The 12,780-nt window shown below is 34.7% G+C and overlaps 1 protein-coding gene across 1 annotated transcript; it reads right to left on the reverse strand.

Annotated features, from left to right (window-relative positions):
- Window positions 1-5,675: 5,675 nt before the first annotated feature.
- LOC133878637 (protein NRT1/ PTR FAMILY 7.1) lies at window positions 5,676-9,977 on the reverse strand. Its single transcript, XM_062317210.1, has 6 exons — window positions 9,883-9,977; window positions 9,509-9,568; window positions 8,803-8,950; window positions 8,354-8,571; window positions 7,677-8,236; window positions 5,676-6,972 (listed from the first exon to the last, which is right to left on the reverse strand). Exons 2-6 carry the CDS (start codon window positions 9,545-9,547, stop codon window positions 6,114-6,116), a joined length of 1,824 nt encoding a protein of 607 aa, XP_062173194.1. The 5' UTR covers window positions 9,548-9,568; window positions 9,883-9,977; the 3' UTR covers window positions 5,676-6,113.
- Window positions 9,978-12,780: the final 2,803 nt, after the last annotated feature.

A 12,780-nucleotide genomic window follows, 5' to 3' on the forward strand; every position in this document is an offset into this window, starting at 1 on the left:
TGACAATTGGCCCGTTAGGTGTAATTAAATTTATGTTAGCCTGGTGATAAATAGGTTGTAGGGGTGCAAGGGCAACATCCCCGTGGTACAGTACAGGGTATTTTGAGATTTTTCAAAATACGTCCGTACAATTAAAATATTTTTATAAATATGTTATGCTGTAACCCTAAATCAGTAATTGGATTGTTGCGATTACGGGTTGCATGTCTAATTATCCAGGCTATAATGATAATATCTTGTACTTGAACCGGTGGCTCACTTTTTCTATACTAAAATATAGTCACATTCCTATAGACGTAGCTAGACACATTACCGAATTGAACTTAGTAAATTTGTATTTTAATTTTTTCTTATTATTACTTATCATTATTATGCCAGAGAAGAACATACTACTACTGTTTTTATCCTTTTTGACAATACCCAAATCTTCATTAATTGCTTTCCACATAATCGACTTGCAGCTTATTTAAAAGAAAAATCACGTCGTTAGTAGACAATAGATGTATCTGTCGTTTACCAATAGGCACCACGTCATCCCATTGACGTGTCGCCGCCAGTGTGGGTGACACACGACTAAATAATTACAATATGTCGTATAGTCAATGTGATATAATTAGATGCCCTAGACATCTGAATAATGTTCGATCCATAAGCCATGCATTCGAGTGTTTGTTGACCTACCAAAAAAAGACTTGTTTGTTGCGAATCTTGAAGGATCGATTGGAATGCGCTACTCTTTAAGCTTATATTTAGGTTACACTGATTGAATGACATGTTTTAAGCGATTTAAAATACGTACATAATGCATATGTACGTACGTATTAATTTGCATTCTTAATATATATACCTTTCGTCGAAGACCATGTTTACTTCCTTTTAATTGGGTCACATCGCGATCAGCATTCTTTCTCTGTAGCACTTAATAATTGGGTCACACATCGTACGTGTTAGTAATTGTTAATAAAAAATGGCCATACATATACATATGATGATGGGTCTTTTATTGAGAAAATATAGGCCACAAATTAACAATCAACTTGATACATTATTTACGTGATTCCATCAAGTTGAGCATGATTTAAACTACTTTCGATACTCCAAGGGCCACATACATGTTTATGATTCTAGCAGGCCTAAAGGGACCGAACATCCAGGTGGGTCGACCTAATTAAACTACTTTTGATAGTCAAAGGGTCCACTGAACACAATGAATCCAATAATATATGCATATTAATTTGAAAGCAAGATCCTAATACATGCAATAACGACTGGTGTATAACTTTAATGTTCTGTTATCCCTTAATTAATTCCATTGTCTTAATTTGAAAGGTTTCTTATGTATTAACAATTACTAGCACGATATGATATCATATCTTTTTCTATTACAAAGTTTTGAAGAAAAATGACTTAAAAATATTCTAATGCAAGGCTAGTGCAAAAGTGGAAAACAACATAAAATAAAAATATGGAGACCAGGGGATTATGGGGGATTTCAAATCTCTTTACGGGACCACTACAACAGGAGGGAAGGCAAAAAAAATTGGTCTCATTCCTAATCATATATCTATAGGATCGATCTTTCATTCACAGATCGAGGTGACCCCTAGCCTGTTATGAAACTACAGAAAAAAGCCTACAAAAAATTTGAAGTGCATGCTAATATATATTAATCATGTCAACTAGCTAGAAAAGTAAGACATTTCCATCTCAGCCTCAAGTGGAGCATGCATTAATTACCAAGTTGTCAACATGGTTTGGCTCTTTCAAAGGAAAATTTTGAACCCAAACTCTCATAACTTTTTTTCATGATATGGTCTCATGATTGCTAAGCAAGCACTATTAAGTGGGGCTATAATTACTTGAGGAAAGTTCATTAATTAGTTCCATGGGACAAATTAGTTGATTGAGAACTATATATGCTTCACCAGTTGGATTCATATATGGAGTACTCATTTGTTTGAATCTCTAATTTCTCCTCTCTTTACCATCAAACTTCTTGTCCGATAAATAGTTGAGTACATATTATGTCACCATCCTTGCGTGCTTTTGCATTTTTTTTTGACTGTAAGACCTAGTTTGTAATTTGATAAATTTGAGACGTGTTATTAAATAGATAACTGAAACGAATATGAAAATACAATTATACATTTTTGTTAAATTTTCAAAAACAGAGGGAAAAAGAAAAAAAGATTGGGTCTCCACCTATGGCCAACTATGCGTCTCACTATCGACCATGGAGACCCACCCCTCACGGACGTCAGCCGGTCATGGAGGCCCCGCAGCCTCCTCTCCATGAACTCTGCTAGGAGTGGGTCGTGGGCCTCCGCAACCTATTGGTAGCAGCGAAAGACCTATCGGTGATACGAAAGCCTACCTCACGAGTCATGATGAAAAGCTAAATTCTCCAAAGGGTACGTCCTTCTATGATATAATTGAAGGGCCCATAAATGCTTGAGCTCCGGCCAATAGAAAAATATTGGAAGGTAAAAAGACTTCGAAGATAGACTTGTTAATCCCCATTCAACAAGGTTGCCTCTGCGACCTTGGTGAGTAGAGGTCTAGGTTGTGGAGGCCCACGACCCCTCGCGAAGGTCGCCTTTGCGACTTATGTGAGAGATGGGTCTACATGGCCGGCCCTGGCGAGAAGACCTAAGGCTGTGAGCCTACATGGTTAAATATATAACGTAATAGTAAAATTGTACAATCCTTTTGGTTATCTATTAGATGAGAAAGTTAACGGAGTCTCGATTTACAAATGCTGATAGCACAAGTATCAAAATAGAAATTGGTCTCCATGCCACAAAACACAAAAGCATGAGCCTAATGAATAATGTTATTTAATAGAATGTTATATGACTGTCATACACACTACAAAAAAATTACCATATTTAATTGGACGATTTTTTTTTAGACAGTTTTAAAAACTGTCAAGAAATAAATTGTTACGAAAAACCGTCTGTAAAAATAATTTCCACCGTCTGTAAATTTACAGAAGGTTTTAAATAAACTGATTATAAATGAAAATTTTCAAACAATTTGGTTAAAACAGCCTGGAAAAAAATTTACAGAATTCTGTTTTATAATGTTTTTTTTTTCCTGTTTTCCTCCTTATAAAACAAAGCCTCTCTCTCTGCCCATTGGTCTATTTCAATTGACATGCATCGAGGCAGGAACTCCCCCACACCCCTCATAGCCGTCGATAAGGCACCAATCGTACGGCCACCATCCTCTCACTCCCATTTCCTCACAAGCCATGCCCCATATGGGTTCGCACATGGCACCCATCTATATGAGCAACCCAGCTCATCCCACGCAACCATCTTCCCCCAATTCCTTCAATCTCATTTTGCTAGTAAGCTACTGATGCCCACCAGTTTGTTAATTACTACGATTAATTAGGTCGAATTAATATTCTAGAAGAAAAAAAACATACGTGAAAGCTTATATATATATATGAACTTAATTGCAAATGCAGTTGCGTATGCCATTTTGTATTTTGTATGTTCACTGTCCATATATATCTCATGAAATCAAACAATGACATTCCGACATGATGTGAAAAGACATGAAGCAGGTAGTAGTGGCATGGCCAGAACAACACGACACACATACAGCATTGTGCCTTTTTGTGGTTCCACTTGTGCTTGACTTCCCATAGCGATCAGTGGCTGGCGTAGGAGGAGAAGCTATATTTGGGGCTTCACCGAGAAAGCTCGAATCTGGTCTTCCTCGTGCCCCATATGTCGTTTTCCATTAATTGTGACGTTTGGCTAGCTCTAGGTCTCACAGCACAAGAGGAAATCTTTTTTTTTTTTTTGGCACCCTTAATTATCAGATATATATATATATATATATAGCAGCCCATTTAATGTATTCCTGTAAGATAAACAAAATATATAAAAAGCTCTTTGGTGACCCTGCAAGTGTCATGATCCTTGCATCTATTTAGATTGAGAAAGTGTTTAGGTGATAATAACATTTACTACAATTTTTTTACAAAACGAGGTGGTTTATTTAATAAATGACAAAATAATTATAAGTTAATTGTGACGTTAATTAGTTTATAATAGACTTCATATTAAAAGTTGTAATATTTTTTCTTCTTGTAGTACTTTTTAAATTGGACCTATATATCTAAAAGTCCTTCCAAATTGATATAATGTAATATATTGTTAGGGATAAAATCAACCCTAGAGACACGTGGATTCAAAGATATCTCGGAGTTGTATCTCGGACATTTGTTCCGCCCAGCAAAGAAGAGATCGTCTAGGTATAAATACATCTCGGAGGTATAAAGACATCTCGGAGGTATAACGACGTCTCGGTCTTGACATTCCAGGTTACGGTATATAAAATATCCCGGGATCTCCTAGTCTGAACGGAGCAAACAAATCTCGGATATTTATGTCTCGGAGTAATAACGCCTCGGGGGTGATGACAAGTTGATGTGATATCGCTTCAGGGTGATATCAATTCGGTGTGACAACGTCTACGTCTCGGAGTAATTACATCTCGGCCTTACACAACCCTGTTATGGTGCGGCGATACCCCGAGATCTCCAATTCGGAGCGAACATATCTCGGGTATCATCACCTCGGAGGTTGGCTGAAATGTGCCGTAACTGTCTCAGAATACGATAAGGATAGAATCCCAGAAGATCAGGGATAAACCACAATTCCATAATTAATGGGATAAGATAGTTATTGATACGGAATCAAGTTTAAAGAGGTACAAACACAATCAACTTCGGACTCTACAATCCCATTCGAATTCCCTGAAGATATGGTTAAAGTTCAACCAAGTTAGGACTCAAACTCCTAATCCAACTAGGTGTTAAGAAGTCTGGTGAGACCGCAAGTCTGGCCTATAAATAAGACCGTCACACCAGGTATGAGATTACGAATTCTCTAAGCTCTTGAGATTAAGATTGAGAATACTTTGCAGAAAATTGATTTAAACTGACTTAGGCATCGGAGTGGGCGTAGTCGACACCCCCGACGAGTTGTTTGTTCTTTTTGCAGGATTGAGGTAGTAGATCAGAACTCAGCAGCGAATCACCAGGCGACACGTCACTATACCGGAAACTGTAACAACATATATGATCTGTCTTCTGTTCTTGTGCAAATTAAAGCATTAATTAAGTAAACAATCTTTTGACTAGTAGCTAACCATGCATGGAGTGTCTTTCAATCAAATATAGTTTCATTTGAATGAGGAAAAATGGTCGTACGTATTGGCTCTTAACATTACTCATCAAATTGCATGAATTGTGGGCAATATTGCTGATCAGCACAGGCCATCTAGTATGCATGACTTGAATAGATATATCGTTATACTTAAGGTATGTTTGATATTGTAATTTTGTAGATAAAAAAATGTGATTTTAAATCAAATCGTAAAAAATGAATTTTTTGTGATCGTGTTTTTTTTTTTTTTTTTTTTTTTTTTAAAAAAAAAGTTGCTATTTGAAGGCGCAGAAAATTTGTGTTGTCAATTTGCAAGTAATTGGGTGCTTTTTTTGAAAACACGTAATTTTAAAGAATAAACAGCGATTTTGCCAAACGCTTAACTGCATTTTTAAAAATTACGTTTTTAAATCGTATATTTTAAAATCGTTTCTTTTTTTTTTTTTTTAAATTACAAACCCAAATAGAACTTGAATGAAAAATTTAAACTTACTGAAAATCATGCATGATGCTTGTTATTTATAATTTATCAGTGGGAAATTACAACGCATCCTTAAAGAGGAATGCCCTCCTCCAAAACAAAGAAAATGAGGAACAGAAGCAGAAGCATGAAAACAAACACCATTTCATGCCATGCATTGACAGTAATTTTCAACTCAAACCTTACAACTCAAAGCACACCTTACCTAGTGAGGTCAACCTTATTAATATATATATATATATATACCACGAAACATCATCGATCTCGATCGCTATATAACTGATCGACCCTGCCATACTAAGAAAGCAATCATTCCACAGCAATACTATTTTTTTCAAGTCTCATCAGCACAGGTCATGCTTTCTTCTTGCATAAATTAATGGACCTCAATATATATATAATATATACAAAATTTGGATAAAAGTAGGGAAGATATCGATTGATCGCTAGACTCTGCTGAGCACTTCTTCTTGTCCTTGCTTCGGATCAGTTTCTTTCTCGATGTCATCATGGTTGATGCCCTTGTACCAGTTAGCACAAAGCAAGTAAATCACAAAGTCAAAAGCCGTTAAGACTGCAATCAGGAAGAAAAACCTGTCAATGTGGCCGGTATTCAAGTCATTCGGGATCCAACCGGGATTATTTCCTCTAGCAGTAATCCCCATGACCATGTTAACCAGCAAGCTACTAACGTAGTTTCCAAGAGAAATCGACGCCATGCAAAGCGAGCTTCCGAGGCTTTTTATACCATCCGGTGCTTGCCCATTAAAGAACTCCAACTGGCCAATATACATAAAAACTTCCGAAGCGCCAACAAGAACATACTGTGGAATTTGCCAGAGTATGCTTAAGGAGCTACTCTTCTGACCGGGCATGACATGTCTGAGCCTCTCAATCTCTGTGGCGCCGGCTGCAAGCATTGCAAACATTCCAATAATGAGCCCAATGCCCATTCTTTGAAGCTCAGTTAAGCCCTTGGGATTTCCGCTTAGTTTTCCAGCAAGGGGAACGAGAATTTGGCGATAAATTCCAGTGCAAATAAGGACACTGCAAATATCGAAGGCAGACATGCTGGCAGCTGGAAGGTGAAAGTTGCCAATCTTGGTGTTCATCACGTCTCCTTGCTCGACAAAGAGAGAAGCCATTTGCGTGAAGACGACTGAGTAGATTATAGTACATAGCCAAATAGGTAACATTTTCAGAACACACTTGGCTTCTTCAACTTGAGTCACAGTGCAAAGGCTCCATGGATGTTTTGGGCCATACAGATCACTGGCAATTATTGTTGCTGCCTTGTCCAGAAAACTGAAGAATTTCAAGGAACATGGATATAAGTATTATTACATATATACCAAAAAATTAAATCAAGGAAAAACTTCACTTACTTAATTACCTTCTAATGTTTGGGTACTTTTACAATCATACTTATAAAAGTTTAAGAAGTTAGTAACATCAGTTTCCATGTATAAAATTTTTGTAATGTTCATAACGGAAAGTGCCAAAATACCAATGTTTTTATTTAAAAAAATAAATAAATAATTGCTCCACGGCTGGACTTTGCCGTGGGTCGAGTTGTTCCATTTTTTTTTTTGTTTAAATTTTTAATTAAATTAATTTTGTATTTTTTTAAGTTTTACACGGATATAATGGACATTTAATTGATTAACCGTTTGATTGCAAAATTTTAAAACATAAAAATCCGATATTGCACATTTTTAAACGTTAAAAATATGATTACAAAAGTACTAAAACATCGTGGATAAATGAAATTTCCCCTCAATTAATCAATTAGTTCCTTTCATTTATTTCTTGCAATTAAAATAGAAAATTAGGTAACATGCGTGTATATATATAGATAGGCTAGGCCATCCAATAAGTAGACAGTGACAAAATAATATGGTATATATATATATATATATATATTAACAAAACAAATAAATCCTAGAGAACAATATTTTCCTATATCATTGAAGAAGAAAAAAAAAATTGTCTTAAATTCCAATACTCACTCAAACTCGTTGCTATGAAGAATCTTCCTGCTCCCTTTAATGGCAGATTCTGATCCTTCCACTTCATACAGCTCTTCCGGGTGGGCAGGAACAACATGCCATTTCTTAGCGGTGGCGACAAATACCTGAGCAACACGTGGCAGAGGGTTGCCAGATGGCTTTACGTAGCGATATCGAGGAGTCCCCATCAGAAACGACAGCAAGGCAATAATAGCAGAACCAAAGGATGCCAGAAACCCAAGTGTCCATCTTCCGGTGTCTTCGTAGTACACCAAAACGGTGTTTGAGAAAAGAGAGCCTACGTTGAGTGCAAAGTAAAAGTAGGCAAAGAAAGCCACTTTCGATTCCTTTTCTTTAGGGTTTGCGGCATCAAATTGGTCTGCTCCAAACGTGGCAAGAGTTGGTTGGTGCCCGCCATATCCAAAAGCTACTAAATAGATAGAAAAGTAAAAGATGGCCACGCCAATTGAGGATGTGGGCATGCAAGCCATTCCCCCATCACCACAACCCGTTGGTTTGATCAGAAAAAGCCATGACGTGAGGGATAATAGCCCCAAACCCTAGTAAAATAGGTGAATAATTACTTGGTTAGCAACTTAGCAAGCTAGCTAATTGAAAAAAAGGATGTGAGTGATCGAGTAAAGATAAATATGTGTACATATATATTAATTAATTACCACTACAAAAATGATCTGAAAGACTGCGCAGGTTAAGAAACGGCCCCAGTATGAATCGCTGAGGAATGCTCCAACCAGAGAGAACAAATAAACAGTTCCAGTCCACTTGCTAACATTATTGGCAGCAACGGCATTTTCTTGATCAAGAACTCTAGTCAAGAACAACACCAAGTTCACACCAACACCAAAGAAAGCTAGTGTTGCTAGGCCTTGATTTGCTGCACCATATTAAAAATAATTATGAAAAATAAAATCACCCCCACATTTGAAAATTAAAGATAAAAAAAGAATATAAACATTTTTTCTCCATTTTTTTTTTTTGGGGTGTTAGAGAGAGAATATATATATATATATATATATATATATATATATATATATATATATATATATATATATATATATATATATAATTAGTAGAAGCTATATATATATCGCTCATTTATTGGTACCTAACAAGATGCTTGTATATTTCCACCCTCCTGTGCCCTTCTTAACAAGGCAATTATCCTTGCTTCCAGGACTGGTCACCATCTGTCCATTCTTGTTGCAGGTTTTGGTCACAGCTGCATCTCCAAAGCTAGTATTTTCTTCCCTGACCTGCTAGAAAGAAATCATGATAATAAATCAATCGCAAACTGATAATGAGTGAATGAATGAAAACTCAGAATTTTTAAGAATAAGATAAATAGATAATAACAGATACAAATCGTCCATTTTACCAAGCAGCTCAGGAAATTATCCAGTGTAACTTAATCCAAAAAAGACATGAGTCATAATAAGGTACCAAAGCCACCATCTGAACTTCATTTACATTTAAAAACAAAAACAAAAATCCAATGTATTTTTATGGCTAGCTATAACTAGTTAATTAGACCACAAGGAAAAGCAGCCCATGTTGAAGTATGTGATATCACATCACACATGAAATATATTAGTTAAATCATATATAGTTTTCCATGTTCGTCACACCCTCATCAACTCACTAGCTATAGGGACACCAAAGTGGACATATGTCACATATCAGTTATTTGTACTCAAATACAGAGCATGTGGACCTCAACTCCAACCACCTGACAAATGAAGTTTGGTCCAATTGATAAGACAATATTTTCTATTTTTGTAACTTTTACTTGATTGAGTTGTTTCTTAATTTACCTTTCCTTCGTTGGTGAAGCTGATAATAAGAGAACCCATAGCAGTCTTTCAAGGTCTCTTCTGCAACACATCAAAATTAGTCAGTGATAAATACAAAATATTCAGAAAATAAACTTAAAAGGTGTCCCATGCATGGTTTCAACATTTCACTTAACTAGGAAAAAAAAATCAGTTCACGTAGGTGAAGAAGAAGAAGAAGAAGAAGAAGAAGGGGGAAAAAGCAACCACCAAAACAAGGTGAGATTATTTGAACCTTTAAACTGTACATGTTTTTCCTCCTACGTAGGAGGAAAAACATGTACAGGGTTGCAAATTATATTTCCAATCCAATAATATTGCACGCGTACTGAAACTAATGTCTACAAAGAACTTACAAGGAAACAAGAAGAAGGCCAGAGAAGGATCGAGAAGGAGAAGAAGCCAAAAGTGGTGTAGGAGAAGTTGCCAAGGAGATGACTGAAAAGAGTGGCGGGTGAAGGGTTCATTATATAGGAAATGAGAGAGTGTGAGAATATGGATGACAGGGTTTATTTTCAAAAACTGCCTTCAACATCATTCCTACAGAATAAATTTTTCATTTTTTTGACTGAAAATTAAAAAAGAGAAAGGAAAAATATTAGTGGAATAAAGAGAAAGAAAGGTCAGTTTGGAGGAGCCTGTGCCACAAACTGGGTCATTTCTTACATGAATATTTGTTAGTGGGATTTGCATTTCCACGTGACAGTGACCATTTCTCTCTATTTAATTCCCAAGTTTTTCGTTGAGCATGAAGAACAACAGTTACTGAACAGTATTTGTAGTGTGTCCAAACACATTAAAGTCCCCATCGAATAAATAATATTTACATTAAGAAGAAATTTCATGCTTTTTTTGTGGTCAGCAGCTTCCTCTTTTTTAAGTAAACTAGCTACCATGTAATTCGTGCAATTCATGACTTCTTTTTTGTGGTCATACTTATTTTTACTTAAATTTGATTGATTGTTCCTTAGACGTAAATATATATGCTTGTTCATGCTAATAACATCATGTTTTTTCATTACTTTAATTTTCTAACATGTTCTAGAACCTTAGTCCTTATTTAATAAAAGAAATAAAATAACGTGCTTCATGTATCATTCAAAGATTAAAAAAAAAATGGTTTATTATGCAAAAATTAAATATGAAAGAAAAAATATGACTTTAATTAAGATACTCTCTCTAAGATGCAAGTAGCAAAAGCAATAAAAGAAAAAAATAATCGCAAAAAAAAAAAAAAAAGGTTTTTAAGACTGCAGGTACCTTTAACACATAATGAAAGCTGATATATATATATATAATAAAAGAAAAAAGAAAAAGGAAAAGGAAAAAAGAAAAAAGAAGACCAAGAGATATTGTCAAGGTATTTGTCTCTGGAACATGATAAATCCTCAAGTTGCAGGAGTTAAGAAAAAAAAAAAAGATTTAATATATTAAAAAATACATGCATAATACCATTAATATATACTTCTTTAATAAAGGTTTAATTGCATTGGTATATTGTGTATTGTGAGAAATGTTTTAAATTTCAGGATTTTGACAATTGAGTCTTTTGAAAGAATAATAATGTAATTAAGTTAAATGGATTCAATCTAACCATCTTATGAAAAAAAAAAAAAAAAAAAGAAGAAGAAGAAGAAGAAGAAGAAAAGAAAACTCCTAGCTACTTCATGTTGCGATCCATGACCTAACCTCATGCCCTTTTGGCTTTCATTTTCATTTTCATTTTTATTTTATATAATTAGGTTAGATAATTATATAACAATATTATATGATTATGAGCTCACAAATAGTGAATATATTGGAAATATCGTTTAATTTCAAACTGACAACAAATAATTTTTCTGCCTTTTAATTTTTGCATTGTACGTATATTCATCCCTTTATTTCAATTTAGGCTGGACAAATAATAATATTAAATCATCATTTATCCCTATATTGATAAGAAAATATAAATTTAATCAGTAAGACCTAATACGTACCTTAATATTTAAATAATGGAAGGAACGTGAATTATAGAGACAATGTTTAAACTTAGAACATTTTGCTAATATATGTTAAATCATCACTTCTTTTAAAAGGTTAAGATCGATGAATTTAATATTTAACAAGCAATATTGTGGTCAAGTTCAATGTTCCAAATAATTTCTTTAATCAGTCTAGGCAATTGGCTAGCTATCCGCTGCACAAATCTATGGGATTAGATTTGGATAAGGTACTTAAATGAATGATATACAAATCAAAAGCCTAAATCACCGAATATTAAAATTTTGGATGAGGTTATAAACAAATTAAGAAAGTACAGATAAAGAAGCCCAGAGAACAAATTGAATATTATAATCAACTTTAATTATTTGTTCTTACACACATAAATTTATAAATTAAGCCAAATAATTCAGAATAAAATCGGAATCCGGCCCCTACAATTGAAAATTCCTGCAATCTCTTTGCCTCCTACAACTCGGCAAGGATTGTGAGAGATTCTTAATAAGACCTTTTAACCCCGAGCGTGCAAATACTCGGGCAGCCTGAACAACTGTTCGAATAAATAGGCCCGGCCATTAGAAACATATCTCAATATATCCTCTATAATCTCCCGAACTTCGAGCGGAAATTCTAGTCCTTCATAATATGCCAAATATGTAAAGGTTACTAAATAATAGAGTGCTTGACGTAACAAGTTCGATAAATTTATCTTTTAATTTCCACCTTTTACAAGGCATCATTATTTGAATTACTAAATCATCAACAACAAATTGAAGATATTAAAAAAAAAAAAAAAAAAAAAGCTAGTTGTTCACGGTATGCATGCCAAAAGCAAATGATAAGCATTGGTTTCAATGTCATAAGAAAGAAAGACGTGAAAGAAGAGGCTTCTCCTTCTTTCTCCCCTTGATCACCACATGCATTAATTATGGAAATTTTTGAACGTTCACTTGACTGTACCATGAATTAATCTCAAGGCAATTATGTGGTCCTTCCCAATAATTGGTCCAATGTCTTAATGTATTACCTATCGCATCGGCAATGTATGGAGACTTTCTGTCGCCGACGTTGGTATGCCTACTAGCTAGCAGTCAGTCTTTTAATTTCTTACTTGGCCTCTTTTTAGTCAGTAAGAAAATAAATTATTGGACTGAATCATTTATTTGACTAATTTTTAATTATTTGTATTTTGTACTGTATCAACTAAGAAGTTTGTTTTTGTCCCCATCCTATCTTATTTTTATTTAATTAATGAAATTTAATCTTCCTTA

The sequence above is a fragment of the Alnus glutinosa genome, chromosome 9 (assembly GCF_958979055.1).
Source record: "Alnus glutinosa chromosome 9, dhAlnGlut1.1, whole genome shotgun sequence".
In the NCBI taxonomy this organism is placed as follows: Eukaryota; Viridiplantae; Streptophyta; class Magnoliopsida; order Fagales; family Betulaceae; genus Alnus; species Alnus glutinosa.

Excerpts from the sequence above, each read along its gene's own strand:
- LOC133878637 (XM_062317210.1), bottom strand. The coding sequence starts at position 9,547 with ATGGGTTCTCTTATTATCAGCTTCACCAACGAAGGAAAG. Across the intron at positions 8,237-8,353 it reads TTCAGATCATTTTTGTAGTG|GGTTTGGGGCTATTATCCCT; the intron begins GTAATTAATTAA and ends CTATTTTACTAG. Across the intron at positions 6,973-7,676 it reads CTTCATAGCAACGAGTTTGA|TTTTCTGGACAAGGCAGCAA; the intron begins GTGAGTATTGGA and ends GAAATTCTTCAG.